At 40.6% G+C, this 22,397-nt stretch overlaps 1 protein-coding gene and 1 long non-coding RNA gene across 5 annotated transcripts; one reads left to right on the forward strand and one right to left on the reverse strand.

The window, feature by feature from the left end:
* Nucleotides 1–3,069, forward strand: LOC130517321 (uncharacterized). Its single transcript, XR_008947694.1, has 2 exons — nucleotides 1–141; nucleotides 1,024–3,069. It is a non-coding gene; the product is annotated as an uncharacterized LOC130517321 (long non-coding RNA).
* Nucleotides 3,070–3,855: 786 nt separating this feature from the next.
* sh3bp2 (SH3-domain binding protein 2) lies at nucleotides 3,856–17,309 on the reverse strand. 4 transcript variants are annotated; one of them, XM_057019207.1, is made up of 14 exons: nucleotides 14,717–17,160; nucleotides 10,908–12,082; nucleotides 9,668–9,807; nucleotides 9,066–9,168; nucleotides 8,736–8,853; nucleotides 8,231–8,301; nucleotides 8,046–8,128; nucleotides 7,847–7,924; nucleotides 6,985–7,732; nucleotides 6,763–6,880; nucleotides 6,305–6,360; nucleotides 6,107–6,182; nucleotides 4,630–4,689; nucleotides 3,856–4,530 (listed from the first exon to the last, which is right to left on the reverse strand). In XM_057019207.1, the coding sequence occupies exons 2-14, from the start codon at nucleotides 10,997–10,999 to the stop codon at nucleotides 4,384–4,386; spliced, it is 1,890 nt and encodes a 629-aa protein (XP_056875187.1). In that variant the 5' UTR covers nucleotides 11,000–12,082; nucleotides 14,717–17,160; the 3' UTR covers nucleotides 3,856–4,383. The 4 variants fall into 4 exon arrangements, with proteins under 4 accessions (XP_056875187.1, XP_056875185.1, XP_056875188.1 ...); XM_057019205.1 differs by having other exon boundaries at nucleotides 6,763–6,883; nucleotides 14,717–17,156; XM_057019208.1 differs by lacking the exons at nucleotides 10,908–12,082; nucleotides 14,717–17,160 and adding an exon at nucleotides 17,185–17,309 and having other exon boundaries at nucleotides 6,763–6,883.
* Between the last annotated feature and the right edge of the window lie 5,088 nt (nucleotides 17,310–22,397).

Below are 22,397 nucleotides of genomic sequence, written 5' to 3' on the forward strand. Positions count from 1 at the left end.
GGTGACGAGCGGAGCCGCGAGACGTTGAGTCTCTTGAAAAATCCGTCACGTCCGAAAGCGATTTTGCGTCCCCGTGTGCGGGTCAGGCGCAGCGTTAACCCTTCCCTGACAGCCTGGGATAATAAAATAATCAACAATGAGGTGACTGTGACAAAGTAGTAGTAGTAGTAGTAGTAGTAGTAACACGAAATTGAAATGATTTATGTGAGTGTGTGTCTTTATTATATAAGTTTTTTGTTGGATTATAATAATGGCAATGATTTTCTTCAAATGTTCAAGCACAATTGTCTTTTTAGTTTCAGCTCTTGTTCAAAATAAAACGTCCATTTGAAATCACTCACCAACTCAGTCAATTTAGTTGTGGCAAAACAAATGTATTCGTTTTTAGCCAAACTGTTGAGCGCAAATGATTACGTCTCTTTCCTTGATGTTGCACCCCGAAGCTGCCTGTTGTACAGTTCATCAACTATTCTGGAAAGAGTTATTTTATTTTATTTTTTAAAATTATTGAACTCTTGCAAACCTTTAGGACTGGTGTAGATGCGCTCGAAACAGCGCCCCTGCTGGTGAACGCGGTAACGACAGGACAACTGAAAACTGCCACATGTATTAATTCAGTTCTTTGGTTTACAGGAGACACTTAAATCAGGATTTTGCGCTTAGGTGTGGCATAATAAAAACTGTTATCCACAGAAGTATGAATGTAGGGTATGAATTGTGTACAGAAAAAGAGAGCTACAGCAATCATTACCATTAACAGGAAAATTTATTGTTGATTTTAAGGTTAAATCAGTGTTACCTAAAGAAAATAACCATTACGTCTTAGCGAGGAAAACATCTGTGACATGTTAGACTGTAGAAAGGCACCAGATTGACCTTAAGAATGTAATAGTTACGAAGCAGCCTAGTTTTTGGAAAACATTTCTTATCATCTAAAAGTGGATCTACAATGCTTGAAAGTGCTGCACGCCCAAACTCTGCTCATCCTTAATCTTGCCCCTGTCTGATTCCACCCCTCTCCAGTTTGATCAGCAGGACTGAGGAGCTTCCGGAAGGCTTGATGCTGCCAGGTTCACGATGCTCTCACCGCTCTTATCAGAGGATTCAACCTCGTCTTCAGAAATGACAGATGTCTGCTGATGCACCCCAAGGCTTGCTCTGGCCTAGATCTGTACACTTTCTGGCAAAATACGCACATGCATGCATGCAGGCACACACCCACACACCCACGCACAACGATGTTTTTTAATGATTAAAAAAAAAAAGAAAAACTGTTCCCTCTGAATTGCAACAGTAAAAGCAGTAAAACTAAATTGGACTCCCCCCCCCCCACACACACACACTTGTGACAGACAGAGATTTTACAAAGCTAATAATTTCATGTCTTACTAAATAAGATCAATAAGTAAGAATGGCAGATATATCAAGCTGTAATGTCACTTTAAACCAGCTTCAATCACACAGCTGCTAACATAAATGTAGTATTCAAAATATCATTAAAATACTCAGGATTTCCCCTATTGAAAGTCTGACAGTGTTAAGTAACACAAATGAGATTCAGATCTCACCTGAAATTCCGTCCCAAATTGAAATTTCATGCTTCTACACTATTTAATCCATTGATTTAAAATATAACAAAGTATGTGAGTATAAAGATTGTAAGAAATGATCATGATTTATTTTGTTTTAGTGATGGGTTCAAAAATATTCTATAACTTGAGTTCGCTGCCTGTTCAGCACCACAGACAGTGACCGAGCAACACTCTATCGCCATGGTGACATCCTTATAATGAGCTTTGGTTCTGAAGAATGCAAACCTTGACATAGCTTCAAAGTTGGCAGCAGTTTCGTTTCGTTTCTTCACGCTTATTCGGATCCGGGTCGCGGGGGCAGCAGCTTCAGGAGGGATGCCCAGACAGCCCTCTCCCCGGCCACTTCCATCAGCTCTTCCGGGGGAACCCCCAGCTGCTCCCAAGCCAGGCGAGAGATGTAATCTCTCCACCTAGTCCTGGGCCGGCCACGAGGCTGCCTCCCGGTGGAACATGTCCGGAACACCTCTAAAGGGAGGCGTCCGGAAGGCATCCTAGCCAGATGCCCGAGCCACCCCAACTGACTCCTCTCGATGTGGAGAAGCAGCGGTTATACTCCGAGCTCCTCCCGGATGTCCAAGCTTCTTACCCTATCTCTAAGGCTGAGCCCGGCCACCCCGCGGAGGAAACTCATTTCAGCCGCTTGTATCCGCGATCTCGTTCTTTCGGTCATCACCCAACGTTGATGGCCATAGGTGAGGATTGGGACGTAGATTGACTGGTAAATCGAGAGCTTTGCCTTTAGGCTCAACTCCTTCACCACGATGGATCGGTTAAGCGCCCGCATCACTGCTGATGCCGCTCCGATCCGCCTGTCGATCTCATGTTCCATCCTACCCTCACTCGTGAACAAGATTATGAGATACTTGAACTCTTCCACCTGGGGCAGGACCTCCTCAAGTCCAATAACTGAAAACCACTCTGGTTCTGATTGGGCAGACCGTTCCTCCCAATCACGCCTTTCCAGGTCACGCTGTCGTTGCCCACGTGAGCGTTGTAGTCTCCCAGCAGCACGATGAAGTCCCCAGTTGGGACACTGTCCAGCGTCCGTCCTAGATCCTCCAAAAAGGAGGATCTACGCTGGGCAGCAGTTTGTAGTGTTTTTATTCCAACTGTCAGCATCAAATATTTAATCAAAATAAACCAAAAAGAAGAGAATATTTGCTGCATCAACACTGTACTTTTGCATCAGCATCCTTCAGAGGTGTCGATGGCTGACTGGAACCAATTACCATGAATGATTGGGACTTCAAATAGTAATTCTTTATTTTACAATAGTATTTTGTGATTTTGCCCTACCCTCCACTGACAATTCTCAGTAACAGTCACATGACAGAACATCACTTGTCCCGCACCATTACAGGTACATACACACTAACTTGGTTTGTTCACCCAACATCTGCAGACACTTGTTCTCTGTTAAACCTTTTATAAAACTCTTTTTATTCAAGTGACTAATTTTTCCACTATGCTTCCTACAGTGACTTGTTTTATTTCTTCTCCACTGAGATCTTTTGGTAATACACGTTACAGACTTATTATCTGCATTGTTGTCACGTGATTTAACCTTGTGAGGAAAACGCTCTGAAGTTTAGAACTTTAAAATTTATTTATTAAAATTCATTTTAAAGCAATTTTCGAGAGCTCGGCCTTTCTACAAGTGTCCGACAGGGGACAGTGTTTATCTGCGTTACTAATTTCCCTCCTCTTTTGCAACACCAAAAAATACCTTGAAATCGGAAGATATGAATTTTGTTTTTACATATAAAAAAATAAAATCTCTTCCTCGCCCTCCTGGGCGGTGTCTCCTTACCAGGAACCACACCAGAGATCTCTGTCCAGAAGAGCACAGTCCTAGGAACAGCTAAGATCCTGCGCAGAACCCTCAGACTCCCAGGCCTCTGGTAGAGGACCCGAGTTTGAAGGAAGGAGGCACGGCCCAGGAGGGCAAGGAAGAGATTTATATATATATATATATATATATATATATATATGTGTGTGTGTGTGTGTGTGTGTGTTGTGTGTGTGTGTGTGGTGTGTGTGTGTGTGTGTGTAGCAATCCCAAGTTATAGCAACATCAGGAAGAAAGAACACAAGAAGCTGGAGAAATATCACACACACATATGATAGATAGATAGATAGATAGATAGATAGATAGATAGATAGATAGATAGATAGATAGATAGATAGATAGATGACTGATTAGTGATATAGAATAAAATGTCACAACTGTAAACAGTATAGTCTAAGGAAGCACGAGAATCAGTAAGCTCAAAATAATTCTTTATTCAGTTTGCTATAAAATATATTTGCACTTTTATAGTTATATGGTTTTACATTAAACACAAAATGTACACATAAATATTAAGATATTTCATCAATGTCCTGACTTATGTAGGATTTAATCATTTCCTGATGATGTAAAAAAAAAACTCTTAGTGTAGTCAGAATATAAAAAGGATGTTGATGAAATTGACAGTACAGCAAGAGGGCACATCAGGATTAAAGTCAATGAGGACGAGTTTTAAGGTCACAGTCTTGTGATTTTCACGTCTTTCTGTGTGAAAGGGCCTCTTTCCTCTTCTCATGTTTTCAGTCAGTACAGGAACGTTCCACACCTTTGACTCTTTACAGGCCTCCTCACTCACAGGTGTTTCACTTGATCAGGTGGCGAGAAGATGTCTTTCTGCTTAGACGTCCCCCACCAGACAACCTGAGCTGTACGTGCTCACCAGGGTCCCCTCTAAAACATCCCTGTTTGCTGACTAGAGAAACGCCGAGTGTCCCTTGTGCGTCACCTGGCAGTGTTGGTCAGCAGGTTGATAAAAGGCTTCTGCAGGCACAGTGAGCCGTGATGAGGGAGAGGATGGCAGTAATAGTGTTCAATCAGATCTGCCAGGCTGGGGAAGGTCACCTCGCTGTCCAGAAAAATCAGGCCATCCTGGCAAAACACACAATCTTATTCACTGACTCCTTATGAACAAAAAGGACACAAAACTATACAGAAAGACAAATAGAAAGGTTGTTTTTTTAACTGTACCTCTTCAAACAGTCTGTAGTTTCTGGCTTTGCTTATGCTGACGTCCCAGACCACCAACACCTGCACGACACACAAGAGCTCTAACCTTTACATTACAGACATTAATAATTACTCACTACATAATGATAACAGATCATTTATAAAGAAAAAACTGAATAAAAGGTAGATTACTGGTATGAGAAAGCCGTTTTAGAAATTTCAATGAGCAGCTTTCCTAAGGGATCTCTTACATGTCTAATAGTTCAGATGGTGAATTAGCTTTGGACTTTTTTATAAAAACATTTCTTCAGATTGTAAATAATCATGCTCCTATAAAAAAAGCCAAATTTATCACTGAATATTAAACTATATAATAAAAGACAGATCCAGTCCCTGAGTCACTACTTAGCTTTCTGACCTACTTTTTAAATGAAATAAAGTCTGCAGTAATGCAATGCAAATGTACTGATCCAGCACATCAAACCAAGTCTATTTATTATTTTAATATTACGATCAAACATGATGACTGTGATCTAAAGGATGATGCTTTCAACAGACATTTTACTGCTGCTGGCAAACAGTTTGATGGTGGTTTAGGCGATTTTCTACAGTAACGTCTCAATCTCAAACTCTGGATGATAAATCCACGTTCTACTCACACGCTCCTGATTGGTGTCAGTATATTAGTCCAGGTAAACTTTGTGTTGAGGTTCCTTCAACCAGTGCAGATGAATTGGACCCCTTTTTTGTCTGTCTTTCAGCTCATTTGATTACCAAGGACATAGCTTACATACTTAATCTTTCTATATCATCAGCTGTCATTCTAAAATAATTATGTGTAGTCAGCCTTCCTCAGAGAGTGATACCTCTAATCTAGATAATTACAGACCCATTTCCAAACTTTCCTGCAAAACTACTAGAAACCTCAATAAACCTACATATTAAAGAATTTCTGCATTTTTTTCTGCAGCATATTCCACATTAAATCCTTTTAGTTTTGTCTGGTTTTAGATCCCATAACTAGCACTGCCACCACTCATGTTACCATAATATTACCATAGTTCAACTCCCGAGATAAGAAAAGTCATTGTGCCACCATATCCATTGATTTCTCTTGGGCTTTGGACCCAGTAAATACTAAATTGATCCTTAAAACTCTGAATAAATTTTAAAATTTTATTTTATTTAATTAGTAATTAACTGTGTGTCCAATTCTGTGCGAATTAAGAATCTTATCTCCTACAACCCCTGTAGTGTGCTTCACTGTCGTCACTTGTTGTTGTGACAACCCTTTTCCCCGCCCATATTAGCCTATAGGGGGCCTCTGATTGGGTAAAAAGAGTTATTTAAGAGCGTAAATTACCTAATCCATATGTATATTTGGTCTCTGTGCACCTGGATTGTACAGTGTGCTTTTGAGTTTTAAAATAGTTCCCTCTGCCTACACTCTATCTTTTGCTATTTTGCTATTTTTCTGTTCAATGAGAATTATTTTTACCCTTGAAGTTCTGGTTCCAGAGTTTCTGATGCCGTACAATCCATCCTGTGGAGGGAGGGGACCCTGTTTGAATAACCTGCAAGGACAAACAGGCAGCGCCATAACTGCATGTGCTGCAGCTGACATCAGATACTTATCTTGTTTTGCCACCGGGACAGAAAACTGTCTGATCGTAAAGCTGGTCTCAGGGTTTCATACCTTTCGACAACGCTGGTTTCAGTTGTGTCGATGAACACAGAATCTGGCAATTGCATCTAAAGAGTCAAAAATACCTCTCAATCCACAATCTTAACACAGTGGAAACAAGAAAAAACGGTACTGAGAATAATACCACGGGGGGGGTATCTTTTGAGAATGTTATATTTTTGGTCAAAATTGCTCATACAACCTTTAAACATGCCTAATAATTTAAAGCTCACAGCATTAAATATGTAATCCTTAAAGCACATCTTATAATTTGTAGGACAGACAATAAAAGACACATTCCACCACCAGAGTGTCTATTAGAAAATAGAAAAGTTACTCTTACATATTCATTTGTTGTAAACAAAAATAAAATCACTAATGAAATGTGTTTTTCACCCCAATATTTTCATGTTTTTTTCTTAACAGAGACTTAGCAGAGGTGCGTATCGGACTTGCATGTGATATCCTACATTCTCATAGTCATCAGACTCATCTCCTCCTCCGCACGGGCTCAAGGTTGGTCTCCTTGGGTGCTTGGAGGACATTTTTCCTCCCAGCGAACGGAAACTCTGTCCATCTGGAGAGGATCTTCTGGGGAAAAATACATTTTAGCTTTAATGTTTCAACCACACCCACTTGTTTTGATTTCACCAGAGAACATTTTTCTGCAGTTTGGATAGATTTTCACTTACTGAGGTGGGACTCCAGGATTTTTGATCTTGGTTGCAGCTAATTGAGGTTTGGCTGATGGTGGAGGTGGTCTGGGTATTTCTGGTATATTGTAAGGTCTACTTTTATTCACAGGCGGCCCTTGAGGAGTACTATGCAGTGGTAGGTGACCAATGGGTATTTCACTGAGGGACAGGGAGTCTGACATCACCCTCCTTTGGGAGGACGCTTCAGTATTTGTGGAATGCAAAGGTGTTTGACAAGGTCTAATGCGATGGGTAGCCGTCACTCGTTGGTGGTAGCTGTCAAGCGATTGGCTCCCTCCAGAATTAGAGGGGCTCAGGGTGGGGCCATTTAAGGCCATACTGGTCTCCAAGTGGTCACAGATGGGCAGAGTGGAAGCGGACTGGATCAACACTGCTGGTGGACTCCGCCAGTCTGTCTTGTTCTGCCCCTCCGTGCATGGCCACCGGCCCTTAACAGGTTTCGTATTGGGGGGAGGTGGAGGTGGAGGAGTGGAAGACACGGATATCTGGGGATGAGGGACAAATGGGCCTGGAGGAGAAAGGCGTTGTGGCCGGTCTTTCAGTACTGGGGGAAGAGGGATCGCAGGTGGTGGTTTTCTGGGGAGGGGACTGGTTGGGTTTCTGTGTAGAGGTGGCCCAGGACTTGGTGGAGCCTTGTTAGAAACTGGACTGGAGTCATGATGGTGGTGGGATGCTGCTGGCACTGGTGGGGGTGGGTAGGAGGGAGGGGGCCCTATCGGGTGACCTGTGACAGACAGAGATACCCCACCTTCAAAATGCTTGAAGGAACTGAACTATGGATTAACCGTGCAAAAGTTCATAGATGTACCATAACTAGACACCTGTCTGTGGGGCTCACCTGTACATGTTGGCGAGGAGTCATTGTCTGGCTCCAAGTAGTCCTCTTCATCATCCTCATCATCCTCCTCACAGTATTCTGCACAAAATTATGTTTCTTAATGTGCCAACACAGGAGTTAAATTGTGCTTTATAATTTAGAAAAGAAAACTGGGAAAGACAGAGGCTAAAGGTGTGAGTGCCCATGGAGGTGGTCTCACCATCCTCTGTGTCCACCGGGTGTTTGATATCCATAGGTCTCTCTATGGTGCCGTAAAAACTGTCTTCATCTGAGTCAGAACCACTGCAGAGCCAGATTGGAGAGTTGGTAAAGGGCGATGACAAACTGTTGAAGTGTCTCATAAGATATTGATATATATATATAGGATAAGTAAGTGTCATCTACCTTAGGATGGTGTTAGACTCATTTCTGTCATTATAGTGATCGATCTCCCTCCGCAGGAACTGCATCCATTTCTATTAAAAAAATGTGAAACACAGGTGTTTGCATGTACACATGGCATTTCGTAAGAACAGATTTACTCTATAATTCCATGTTATTACTGTCATTTTAGACAGAATTGCAACTTTGCTTGAGTTCCAAATATGGATGTGCCTCCCCTGAAGTGACCTGGTTGTTTGTTATGGGACATTTTACAAATTGTTCTTCTCTGTCTCGAGAATTCAGATTATTAAGTTTTAAAGCAGGCTCATAAAATTGGAAACATTCCACTGAGTCTCAAATCATAATTTATTACAGGCTCCTTAAAATTAAGAAGCAAACTGTGTGAGAGAAAACGTTAGAGTAATTTTAGTTTCAAAGGTTTTCCTTTGCTCTGTCGACGTCTGTGTGGTGTGTGGGTGTGTGTGTGTGTGTGTGTGTGTGTGTGTGTGTGTGTAAATGTTCTCACCCTCCGCTCGTTCTCGCTGGCTGCAGAGAAAAACCACGTCCTGTGTTTCTTACTGAAGTGGACGATCTTAAAAGGAAACACATTACTGGACGTTGTTTCCTCTGCTGCTCTCATCACTCTGTGGGTCAGACATTTTTCTGTGTTATTAAAAAACATCCATGTGAAAACAGAAGAATTTAAAGCACCCAGTGAGTATTATAGCAATGCAACAACGGAAAGAACATCTGAGCATTTGATTGTGATAAATCCGATGTAGTTTATCTGTGTGAGTGGAATAATAATTCACTCACACGCTATCTATAGTCGATTGTTATAGAACCTTCAACCCACCTGTTGTAGCCGTTGAGAGAAAACGCCCCCTGTGGTGAAGGAGAGGTACTGCTCTTAAAGTAGTACATGCAGCCCTTGTGCAGGATGGTGTACCTGAGGGGCCCTGTGACACAGACACAACTATCAACCTGCATATTAATGCATACTTGTGTTGTTCATTTGTTATGATTTACACAGCAGACAAATAGTAAATTACATTGAATTAAATCACAGATTAAGTACATCAATTTGACTATAATAAATACATGAGAAGAAATTTTTGCATTTATTATAGGTCAGTATAGTTTTAATATACTGTTTAAATAAAAGAGTATTTAAAATGTAACTCTGCAGTATATAAACATTTCTACATCTGCAGAGATTTAGAAGGTGGTCGAATGTTTTACACATCACTTAGAGTTGTAAAGTAAAATGGATCAGTAAAGTTGATAAGTTCACAGCTCATAGCTTCAATAAAGTAAGAAGTTCAAATCCAATACAGCTTTAACTAAATTTTTACGCCGTTACAGATGATTTGGTAATTGTAGCAAATAGCTCTTTGGTTGACAAAGCAGTGTTTTCATGCGCCTTTGGATTCATTGGATGAAGACTTATTGACATACATTTCCTGAGGCTGAACTGACTTCCTCCCTTCTTATGGAGGTATCCAGCAATGGAAACTCCTCCAGGCATGGTGAGCAGGTTCTGAGCCCCAATGGCTCGCATTGGCACTGGCCAGAAAACCTCGGGAGATGACATGGTTCTGCCAGGAGAAAAGAGGAGGGAAGAGGAGAGAAGATCAGACGGAATGTCCCCATTACTGCGTGACCACTGACACATGGCTCCTCCCATTTGCTGCTACAAACTGTAAAGAATAAGACAGAATATGATCTCTGGAGAAGATATGATGGTTAAATGGTGTTAGTGGCACAAGGGGATACACAACATGGGTAAGATCAAACATACTGCAAAGAATATTTGTGATAACTCTTGTGATGCCGATAAAATTATTCTTTGTAAAAAAAAAGAAAAAGAAAAAAGGTAATAGGAGAGAAAATCTGGATCGTCTGCAGCCCTCAAGGACTGGATTTGGGTACACCTGTTATAAAGACTGTTATAAAGATTAACATTATATTTGGCCAGCTATAATATTTGGTCAGCTTTATTTTTAAAGCTGACGAAACAAACAGCAGAAAGATGTTTGATCTCATTACGTACATGTCAAGAGCATCAGCAGTGCAGAACATTATGGGAAACTACTAAAAGACTAATCAAACTATAGGCTATACTAAATTTGGGTTAGTACCCAACAGACACTAATTCCCCTTTCTGAGCTCATCTCAGTCTAGGCTCAGAGAGAGTCATTAGCTTGTTAGCATTCTCTTTTTCAACACAAACCATACAAATGCACTAATGCTCTCGTGGAAAATGTACATAATTGTGCTCCAATATCAGAGAAAATGAAATTCAAAAATCACTGAACACGTGCGGTAAGATGATGCCAGAAAAGCTTTTAATGCTAATTAGATAACTAAGCATATTGTGATTGAACTCTGGTTTTCAGCATCACATCTTAAAGTACCTGAGCTTTTGTGGTGGTAAAAATCTGGTGAATTATCAAAGAACCTTTGGTTTTTTTAGCGTTACTTGTTTTGTAAAACGTTTGGACTGGCATTAGTTTGGGAAGTTCACCATAAAGAGCAAGAAGCCTGATGTCTGAATGTGAGTGCTCAACCTTCTTCTTACAGTTTAGTGGTGTCAGTAGCCTGTCTGGTGCATGGATTCTCTCAGAAACAGTTCACATTTACGACAAAAAATCTGCTTCTGTTCCTTTTGAGAGCTGCCAGCTCTGCATTTTCCTACCTGGTGCTGATATTCTGAACAACAACGCTGTCCCTCACCCGGCTGACAGCTGACGTGAACACTGTGATGGCTAACTCCTGCAGTAGATCCATGGCTGAGGTATAACAGAAGAAGAATCCAACCGTTTTGACTGTGCAGCCTGCGATGGCTGGTGAAGCTCATTAGATCCAGCCTGCTTCTCATCATCAGACTCTGCCAGCCTTTTACTTTCTGGACATCATGTCTGTCTCACCCTCCTCTGCACGGAAACGCTGGAACTGAGATAATGCCCCAAAACAAACACACTTGCATGAACACACACGTTCATGTCTTCTGAGTCATTCTACAAGGTGTGTGTACGGGTGTGTGTTTGCTGGTTGTGTGTCTAAAACATCTAAACCCCTAACTTCCAACCTATCAACATCATCAACAGCCTCAGGGGAATGTTCTCCCTCCCTCCTTCTCTCTCTCCCTCCCTCTCTCTCTGTACTTCCAGAAATATGGCTGTATCCCCTCCCTTTGAGATAAATCTTGACAGGAAGCATTGTTTGTTCTAAAGCTTTTTTTTCATCTGCACTGTTCCTTTTTGGAAATAATAGCATTTATAAAAGCTGTATAATCAGGCAGTTATATCCGTGCAACTTTCTGGTGCTGTAGTGTTGACAAAGAATCACCTGATTCCGTCTTAGAGTCATAAATTCAAGAGTTGTGTGATGATTCACGCAGATTCACAAATAGAAATCTTTCAGAAATATTTGAACTGTCCAAACTGTCTTTATGAGGTTTACATGTTCTTTTCTTCTTTCAGCTGGAAAATTATGCAACGGTGAGTCAGAGTTTAGGAATTAGACCAAAAAATAGAAATGTGGGAGAGACATAGGCGAACGGCAAAGGAGGGGAAAAACTAAATACAGTAATTCACCAGGGTGGAGCTCCAGTTTATCTCTAACCTCTGAGTGCCCTGTGTGTGTGTGTGTGTGTGTGTGTGTGTGTGTGTGTGTGTGTGTGTGTGTGTGTGTGTGTGTGTGTGTGTGTGTGTGAGAGAGAGAGAGAGAGAGAGAGAGAGCGCTCTTATCTTGTCATTTATTTCACTGGCTGGCCAGTCTCTTTACTGAAAACTCTCATTATTTCCACTGTTTGATACTGGGGTCAGACCTCTTGAGCAGGTTCTGTGTCCCCATGTCACCAAATCTGACCTATTGTGAATCCAAAGAAAAAATATTACAAATAAGTTTGAGTTTAGACTTTGTTACACTAATAATGATATGAGGAAGCCAGTTTCTGTGACTCTGGTCAGAGTATCACAGCAACTGGACTGTTTGAGGTTCATGAAGTCGTCTGAAACTGATGAAGCCTCTTAGATGAGAGGTGAAACTCTTACAGTCCAGGTGCTGTGCTTCAACTACAAGAACTAACATGACCTGGATGACCTGGATGAACCTTCACAGACAGTTTCTGTGACATTATTCCAATTAGAGAAGGTGATGAGCGAACAAGGCTGCAGATTTCAGACGGTTGAATCTTGCCCAAACTATTTCCTTTAAACTCAGGTGGCACTTCTCATTACTTAACTTCAAGTATTGACAATCCCCAGAAGCAAAATCGCATAAAGAGAAGCTCAAAAGCCTTGTTTCTTCATACATGTGTGCCTTTTCCTTCTAATGTTGAAAAGCTGATTTTCAAGTCATTCTTTAAAGACATACCGGAGCGTCAGGAAGCTCTTTCCCATGTTTCCTGCCCAGACACTTGAAACTACATCTACATCTTATTTGACCAAATTGGATCTCATTTAAAATGCAAAAGTCCTTTAATTTAAGATTTGCTCATCATGTTTACCAGGCTACATTTTTTTGTTTGCTTTTTATTTTGGGGGGACAGAAAAATATGCTATTTAAAGCCAAACATGAAATTGTCCCACTCTTCTTAGTCCAATTCCAGATGACAGCATCAATAAACGGATCAAATGATGACATTTTATCTGCGTAAAGAGACAATGCTTATCATGACATCGGGTTTGGGGTTGTCATGGCAATATGAGCAGACGCTTCTTTGTCTGTGAATCCGTATATGCATAAAAAAGCAACAGACTGATGACAGAGACCAGACAGGAGCCGATCTAGGCATTAGAAACTGAAATTAAGCAGTCAAGGCAGGAAAACCCCACAGCCTGATGCCTCCGGGCAGGATTATTGCTAACAACCAGTTTCATGAAATGCAGAAAGATTGCAGGAGTTCTTCAGAAGTATAATGTCAACTTGAATACGTCACTCATGACGCATTCAAGTTCTGCTCAAGTGCTTCATAGAAAATGTGACGGTGGCAATAGACAGTTTTGCCAATGAAAGAAATTACATCAAACAGTTTATCAATAAATGGATGTAAACAATTCAGATAAAGAATATAAAATTAATGATCGCATGAATATTTATGATTAAAGTACTAGATGGTCATACAGTAGATGTGGATAGAAAACTGGTCAGATTTGCATATTTTACACTAATTATAGAAGAGTATGATTTGTGCCCTTTAGCTAAAAAAAAAGCCTTTGCATTTGCATTTGTGATTGAAAGCTCTTACATGTCAGCAGAAGTTGAGTCAGTGGTTTTGGTAAGAGGTTAAATTTGCAGGTTTGCTTCACAGCTAGTTGTTAGATTATCTGTCTGTAGAGGGGCAGTAAGAAGGGGAGCTAGTACCAAAACCAGTGATAATAAATGAGGAGGGCTAAAATACAGGATGTTCACATCGCTTAAACTTACCTACAACTGTCCTTGTCTTGTTATTTAAGTCTGTTTTTATCTGTAGCAGCAGAGATGACTGTTGTCCACACTGTGACCACAAAGGCCACCTGAAAATGGACTAGTTCTTCTACAGTGCTCGCCCAAGCATGCAAATGCTGAGGCTAATGGCGAATGCTAACCATAATCTGTGCTCGTGGCCTCATTAAGAGCTGAAATAACAGCCCGTCCTATTTCACTTTCAGTCAGTCGTTCCTGTGTCCTTCTATCAATGTTTTGTTCCACAGATGCAGATGATCAGACCTAGAGACGTGCCTGCATTCAACCTTCTCTCTCTTTAGCCCACCTTCCTCCCCCGACACACATTTCCTGTAAATGTTGCTCTCTCTTTCTGCCGTCTCAGAAAAAAACCTTTGCAGAACTATAATTGCCACACATTGGTTTGTTTGTTTTTTCCCACTAGAAATATATTTATCTGCAGGTATATAGGCTATATATTTTATTAAAAAAGAAAATCTAGCAAATATGACTGAATCTGTGGTCTTCTCAGACGTCATTCCCTGCTCATTGTTCAGGGGGGAAATGCTGTTAAGTAGTTTGGTGGTCAGGCAGATGAGAGCTGTCTGACTAAAATGACTAAATCTGCTCTAGTGGAAAACAAACCCATAAACTCCCCCAACGATATAATTTCCTTCCACAGGGTACTTTTTCTTACACTGCTGCATTAGTTTAGGAGCAAAGACAAACATTGACAGCACATTACAGCTCTCTGCTGTCCTTTATCTCACTACCCTTCTTGAAATGTCACTACTGCAGCATTGACTAACATCAATAAAAATGTTCTTTGCAGTGTAGTTTCATCATATTCAGCCATTCTAGTCTCTCTTTATAATCACTTATTAAGAGATTTGAGCTCAGATCTTTAGTCCATTTTATCAAAGCCTCTCTTATTTCTTTTCTATTATCTTCTCGAAGTCGAGCTTGTCTGTCCTTGTTAGTGACTCCGCCTGTAGTTTCTTTTAACAGAGATGAAATCAGTGTGTTTTCTCCTCCTGAGCCCTCACAGTACATATGCAGGTTGACTCACTCACTTACATGTCATCCCTCTGTTCCCGAATACACATTTTGGAGGGTCGTGCGAAGGACTTCTTCCTCACCGATGGAGCAGCCATGTAGGAGGACATGACTGTGGCACCACGGGACAAAAAACCACCATACTTTTTAGCCGTGTGGAGCGACGAAGGATGGGCACATGACCGAGCGAGCCCAGAGTAGTTTGCAGAATGGGACTGATGGCGTCAAAATACAGATTAAGAAGATGAACAATGGAAGAAAGAAGAGAAAAGGTGAAAGGGAAGACTGGAAAAGATCACACTAGATAGCAAGTCTGGCATCGTCTGAAACCCACAGCCCCCGAGTCATTTCCTTGAGGGGCCTCCTCCTCAGGCAGTGGCCTCTCATTGGCTGCACAGGTGCAGCAAGTTCCTTCCTGCTTCCTGCAACAGAGAATGCGACGTTCTACCACACACACACTCACACACAGACACACATTCGGATGTACAACCTGAGTGCAGGGGACTTTCCTCTAATGCAAAATTCAGTCACAAAATTTAGGCACACAGGCATGCACGCACACACGTACGCATGCACACACGCACGCACACACACACACACACACACACACACGCATTTTACATTTTTTTGGCCATAGTTCTTGCACAGTCGAATAATTAATGAGGATTAGTTAAAGACCTTCGCTGATGTTGAATTCACCAACGTGAGAAAAAAATACAGTGAAAAATACAGTCTTTCCAAGTTTGAAGAATTTCTAAACAAACAGCAGACATACAGAAAGAGAGTTCTGCAGCTCCAGCGGGCTCAAGCACATCAGCTTTAGGGTCAGCCTGCACTGAGAAACCGCTCAAATGTATACATAAGGCTGGTCCTCACGGTCATTACTGACACCCACAAGGCTGAAAACTGTCCTCCAACTTCTACATCATGTGTTTACCATCTTAATGGTCTCATGGTCTCCATTCCTCTGCCCAAAGTGTAGTCTCCCTGTAACAGTCCTACTGCCATCAGGGGAAACAGTTATTTGAAAGCAACAGCCAACTTCAGGCTGTGATAATAATGCCTATTGCATCACAGAGCCATATACAGCCAAGTGTAAATAAATACATAAATGGCCATCATGGCTTATTCTAAAGTACAAAGTATGAATAATATAACTCAGTTTTGCAGTTGATGTTCCAGCTAAAAGATCACGATTTCATGCTATTGCACTATTCCGTCTTGTCTGATGTCACTCAGTGACATGTGTGTATTGTGATATTGCTGATTTAGGACCATGCCTGAAATGTTCGAAATTGAAAACGCCCATTCTTAAATGTGACCATGTAGGTAATGTTTCTGACTGACTTTAGGCTTTAACTGTAGTATGAGTTCAATATGACTTCACATGACTTCCTGTGCTTTTAAAATAAACGTGATTTGGAGACAACATGGTGCTAAAAATACATGTTTCCTGTAACAATGTGAAATTCATTTAGACAGGATATGAAAGCTTTGACAACATCACGATTCATATGATTCATCTATTGGAAAATCTTCGATTAAATACAAAGGTTACATTTTACTACTAAGTGCTGAAGAGCAGGAACTGCAAGATGCAATAAAAATTTTGCTTAAAAAATTAAACTCAAATTAAAGCTTTGACAGTATGTTTTAATTTAAATATCATTACTGGTAAACAACTAAAACTATTCAGCTTTAATTCAGTCTAAAGTGGTCAGCCAAAGGCGACTGTTAGCAGGATGAGCTGAACTAGCTCATTAAGACCTCAACTATTCAATACAGCAGAAAAAGGAACAAACAGGCTGGAAGTGAAGCTGTCACGATGTCACACAGCAGTTGCTGCATGATATGGAAAATAAGGTCATTATGACAGGTAAACAGAATTTGAAGAACAGTTAAATACATTCCTGTTTTCATATTCCTGTTTTAAATACATTCCTGCCCACTGTGAAAATATTCATTAAACAACAGCTCATATGTGATATTACAGTATCTTTATAACAAAGCATTTGGAATACACTGTGACAATAACATGCAGAGGGGATCTAATGTTACTATTGCTTCATACCAGCGTAATATTTATCATTTTTATGTGTATGTTTTCTATAGATTGTAGCACCAAAGATGCTTTCAATGAATCCATCTCATCCAGCTGTGCTTGGTCCCAGAACGAAAGAGTTCACACTGTATTCTATAAGTGGCCGTAAATATTTATGCATCTCAGCTGTCCTGCATGAACCCTTAACCCCAACCCTAGCGCAGCGCACGCTCTTTGGATGTGAAACTGACTTGAGCACAGCAGTGACTGAATTTGCTCATGATGCAGTGTTTCCCCCACAAACAGCAACTGAGGACAGACTGACAAAAGGGGGATCTGTGCAACAGAATATAGGACAGGCTGTAACTTGCTAGAGAGGCTCATGGCAGAGCAGTATTAGAGCTAACCTTTAGTAAAGAATCAGACATAAAATTAGAGCTAAACTTACCCATGGATTACAGTGTCAGGGGTGAGACCTCTCTTCAGTGTTTGAAGTCCTGCAGAGCTCAAAATTGCTCACTTCCTGTCCCGGCATTTCAGAGTAACTCTATGCAGTATCATAACCACCCCCCCCCCCCCCCCCCCCTTCCTCCGTCACAAGAGAAACTGGGTTCAGACAACCAGCAGCCAGCATAAACACAAGAGCTGAATGGCTACGGTAATAGACTTTAACCCCTGCACTGCCAGATTTGGGCAGTGAGGTACGTTTGATTACCTGGACTATAATGATGGATAATCAGAATATAATTCCATTTGTCTCCACTATCACATCTCATCAACAGTATTGACACAAATCTGTCAGATCTTTTTAAATGAACTGAACTTTATTCAAGCATTTCTTCTTTTTTTTTTTAAATTAACCCCATGCGTCAAAGAGGACACCCTCTGGTTCTACAGAGAGTCCTTAAAGGTGGTGTTAGCAGCCTGAAACTGATTCAGTCAGAGCTTTTTTCTGCAAAATGGAAAGGCAGTTTTACATTTATTGTTCCAATTTCTCGACCAGTTTTTGGTTTGCTGATAGGGGAAAACAGTGAGTTACTGCACAGCAAGTAATATTCATATGTAGTATTTTCTTTATGCTATAAAGAATTTTAGGTTTAAATGTTGCGCAGACTTCCTGGGTTTAACCATCCACAGCTGATCCCACAGGAGTTTAAAATCAAACATCCACACACGACCATCATGGCCTCCACCGTTGAGTGCTTGAACAGCAGAGGGAGCAGAAAGCTTCATCTTTATCAATGATGGAATTTTATCTGCATTTCAAAACACTTTGGGGTCAAAAATAACCTCAGCGCTACACAACAGATCACTCAGGTAACACAGAGTTATTCCCGATGCTCCTCGCTGCCCTAGTGTGGCTGCTGGTCCACCGGATCACATTTCAGTGCACCATTATAGAATGCTCCTATTGTATTATTCTGCCCTTTCTTCTTCAGTGGAAGGCTGTCGTGGCTGGGATGTGAAGCTTTCAGAGGCAACAAAGGAGCCTTTCTTCAAATGTATTGGCCAATTTGTTTTTCATATCTGTTCAGAGCAGAGTTCTTTCTGCACTCACTCAAGATCCCTCAGATTTGTGGACCTACACTGAATTTACAAGGACAGATGAGCATGTCTAACCTTTATATGCAGAATGGAGTGGATGACCCTTAGTGGAAGGCACTGTAGTTGGGAGCCACACTCTGGCCCCTTACTTGGCCAATGAGGACCCCCCCCCCTCTCCGCAAGCACAACCCCAGACTAGGCTTACACAACTAAAGACTTTGTTAGACTTTGGAGGCCAAGTCATCCTTTTCAGTTTAAAAAAAACCTTATAAACTTGTGTCAGTCATTATGTTAGATTCAAATTATCTGATGTTTTCACAGAAAACTTCACACTTTCACCTATACGATCCAGAGATGGGACGTGTGTCTGCAAATCGAACTTGAGTCATACAAACAGAAACTTCAGACTTAACTAAGACCCATGAACAATCATCGTGCATTCTATTTTTGGCATGTCAACATTGAGGAGACTTTCTTACGAGTTTCTGTCCTTTTTGCAGAGGTATGCGGCCTCAGATGGTGGTAACACTATGGTGGCACTTTGTCATTTTGTTTAATAATAAGAACTTTAAAGAAGGTGCAACATCAAATTTTATTTGGGACCTAAACACTCACCTGGAGAGGTCAGACATATTAGCAGACATGTTTAACTTAGTATCATCTATGTAATGTGAACTTAGCTTGCAACTAGTTTTTTAAGTGAATATTTCAAAATAGGGGTTAGCATTTGCATGTCAAACTTGTGACACGACTGACCCTTATAAGTCACCCTCACAGAGCCAGGGGTAGTGGTGTCTAGCTTGATCATTTTGAAATGTAACCATTCTGTTGCATAACACTTGCTTAGATCGTACAGTAGGACACCTAAAAACCTGCTAATGTTTTGTGGACAATGTATTTGTAGAAGAATAAGGTAAAATGATTTTAAAGCAGGTATAGTATTTTGTTCTTTGCGACTCAACACCGGTGATTGTCTTCACATAAAGGTTACTCTTTTGTTAGTAAAGGAGTCACAATAAGGAATAAAAACTCCAGTGATGTTCCAGATTTTGTTCTCTGATTTTTGCTTTTATAGTTTTGTGGTCCCACAGAGCCTTAGTGTGCAACATATATTGAGACTGTATGATCATGTTGAAAAAAAAGCAACATTTTCCTAAAGGATAGATTTCTGTTTTTCCTCATATTGTATTGCATTAGCCTGTTTAAAGTGATCATATAACAGACAACTTATCAGACCTGAAAGTGTATGCTAATGAATAAAGGAGGTAAATGCTTTGAATTTTTGTTCAGGTCTGAGCAGACTGGATAGCAGCCGATGGAAGAATCCTCATTAGAACCAGAAGAGACATTAAACTCTTTTTTAGAGACTTGGACTCGTGATGAAAGACTTGTGAAGATCTCTGCTTCATACTGACAAATTAAAATATAAAATTAATAAAGACTGACTCTAAATAATGAATAGCCCTACAAGTTACAAAACAAATCTAGCTTTGAACTTGCTCATCTGGTAAACAGTGAGAGCCTAAAAGATGCAGCATCAGGGACAACTAAGGGAACTGAGAAACCTGCAAGTGCCAGGGAAAGGATAAAAAACCCTTCTGATCAACACTTTACACCCTTTAAGCAATACCCTTTTGATGTATTGTCTGTCAAGCGAAAAGTATCAATTCGTATAACATATGCAGATAACCTTTTTTGAAGATTCAGTGTGGGCGTAGGTGTTTTCATTTTCCGATTTTCCTATGCTGTAAGTATGTGGACGGTGAAGATGTGTTTAAACATGTAGGTGGACACGCAGAGTTAGTGTGAGAACTCTACTGTAGGTGTGGGGATTGAAACTACTCGGGTGTTAGGTGAGGACATGTGAACAAGTTGCAACAAATGATGCACAGAATCTTTTTTATTCTATTGAAGGAACTGGGAAAGCCAATTGACTGAATCTTATAAGGTAATAACAGGAAGTCATCACCAGCGTCACACCCCCACCGTATCAACTGCACATGTGTGGGGGAAGGGGCAGAGGAATGGAGTTTTGGGGTCAAGCCCTGGTTGCAGACAAATGTTGTAAGGTGCGCTGGTAGCAGAAGAAGCACTTGGATGCTATAGTGAGCACCCTTGAGAAAGACACCAACCCCCCGGGAGGGGGGGTGGGGGTTGGGATTAACTGGCGACTTGTCCAGGGGTGTAAGCTGCCTTTGGCGGTATGAAGCTGGGATAGGCTCCAACACCCTACCCTCAACCACACAACATAAAACTAGTCAAGAAAGAAAACTGTAAATATTATATTTACGAAGCCCTTTGTTTTTTGTGCAGTGAAAATATAGCACTGGTGCCTTGCGTGACATGTTTGAACCAATGCCTGACATTTACAAAAAAGCCCTTAACAAACCTCATCAGCACATAGGATACCAAACCATCAAAAATAGCTGCAGTAACACAACATGTGTGTTGAAGGGGATATTGCTGTTCCCCGTATAGTGACAGTAGTGAGCAGCCATCCCACGTGTCACTTTGCACTCCTCCCACACTTCCACAGAGAGGAGCACACACAGCTATTATTATCGCTCTGACAGGAAGCTCAATCAACCACAGCAGCCAATTGTGTCAGCTCTCACCCTGTCTCTGACTCATGTCTTCCTTTTGGTTGTTTGGGTGATGGTTTCAACAGGCTTTCTATTGCCTCTTAACGCCTTACTGTAAACACCAGTAAAACATTTGCACATGAACAACTTTACATTTTTTAGCTGATCAGTTTAGGAGTACTGTCATATTATCATGATGTCCAAAGGAACACCCATAGACGTGTCTTCAATGAGGTCAGATGTGCACAAAAAGATGCTTTTGAAAGCTTCAAAATTGGAAGTAACCCATGCATGCCTATCAGCATCATTCTGACTCAACATTCAACTAAACTACAAAGGTTGCAAATTAAAAATGCTCTACTAGAGATCATTTTAATTTGTGAGTTTAAGGCTAGATCTTATCAAAGGTGCATCCAAGATTCCTCCAAGACAAATTAGAGGCTAAAGAGACACTACCCAGGGTAATGATGTGACCAACCAATTCCTGAGGTCTTTAGGACCAAAAACCATCACCACTTGTATAAAATTTGGGTTCTTTAATATAAACCTGGGGTTTTAGGAACTGCTCCATTTCCTCTGTATTTTCATAGATAAATAAAGCTCAGTGTTTTCAGCACAGCAGTGAAAATGTATTCTATATTGCTAAATTATATTTCTTAAGCAATTACAAAGTGAAAAGGATTGGTTCAATTAGAGAACCTTGTAGAACTCAATGACTAACTCTACTATAAGAAGAAGAAAGTTGGCTGAAATCTTGGCTCAGGTACATCAAGTGCGTTATTTTAATGGACAATATTGAAAACACATGACTTCATGCATTTACACAGTGTAGTAAAATAACACAAGATAAGATATTCCTCTATTCGTTTATGATAGAGCTGCACAGGGATACAAGGATACAAAAATGAACATTTAAAACACACAAATGCAGAACAACAATAACTCTTCTGTGACTTTACATTAAGTATAACTTTTCTAAAAGAAATAATATGGACCAAGGAATAAATAAATCTAACTGTATTCAGCACAAAAGTGGGACTTATGGTTTATTTCCTCTTTTTTCATAGTTACATAAGATACAAAAGATTGATTATATATTTTGATAATTGAACAAAAAAACATTTATTAAGTATAAAATAAATGCATGTTTTCTCTTCCTGGCCCAGATGGTTTAAAGAATTACACCAAGCTTTTGATCCATGGTTTGTCCTGTATCTCGCTGTCCAGTTTCAACCTGAGTCTGACCATGCTTCCCTCTGCAGCATGTGGAGACAAGGGTTTCTGAAGGGGACCAGAAACATTCAGTGTGCAATGTTCCCATCTAGTGGTAAAAGAGACATAGTTAGAGCTTCATCAGTAAAGCTAGAGATGCCCCCAAAAGAAAGCAGAATAATCATAAAGAACAAATAAATATTAGGATAAAAAAAATACAACCATTCTAAGACCCATTTTGTGGGACCAAATGGGTCCATCAAACCTCATGAGAGAGTTGGTCCCCGTGTGTTACATTTCACATTTGCCAAAGAGGACAAAA

Source organism: Takifugu flavidus, chromosome 20 (assembly GCF_003711565.1).
Source record: "Takifugu flavidus isolate HTHZ2018 chromosome 20, ASM371156v2, whole genome shotgun sequence".
Taxonomy (NCBI): Eukaryota; Metazoa; Chordata; class Actinopteri; order Tetraodontiformes; family Tetraodontidae; genus Takifugu; species Takifugu flavidus.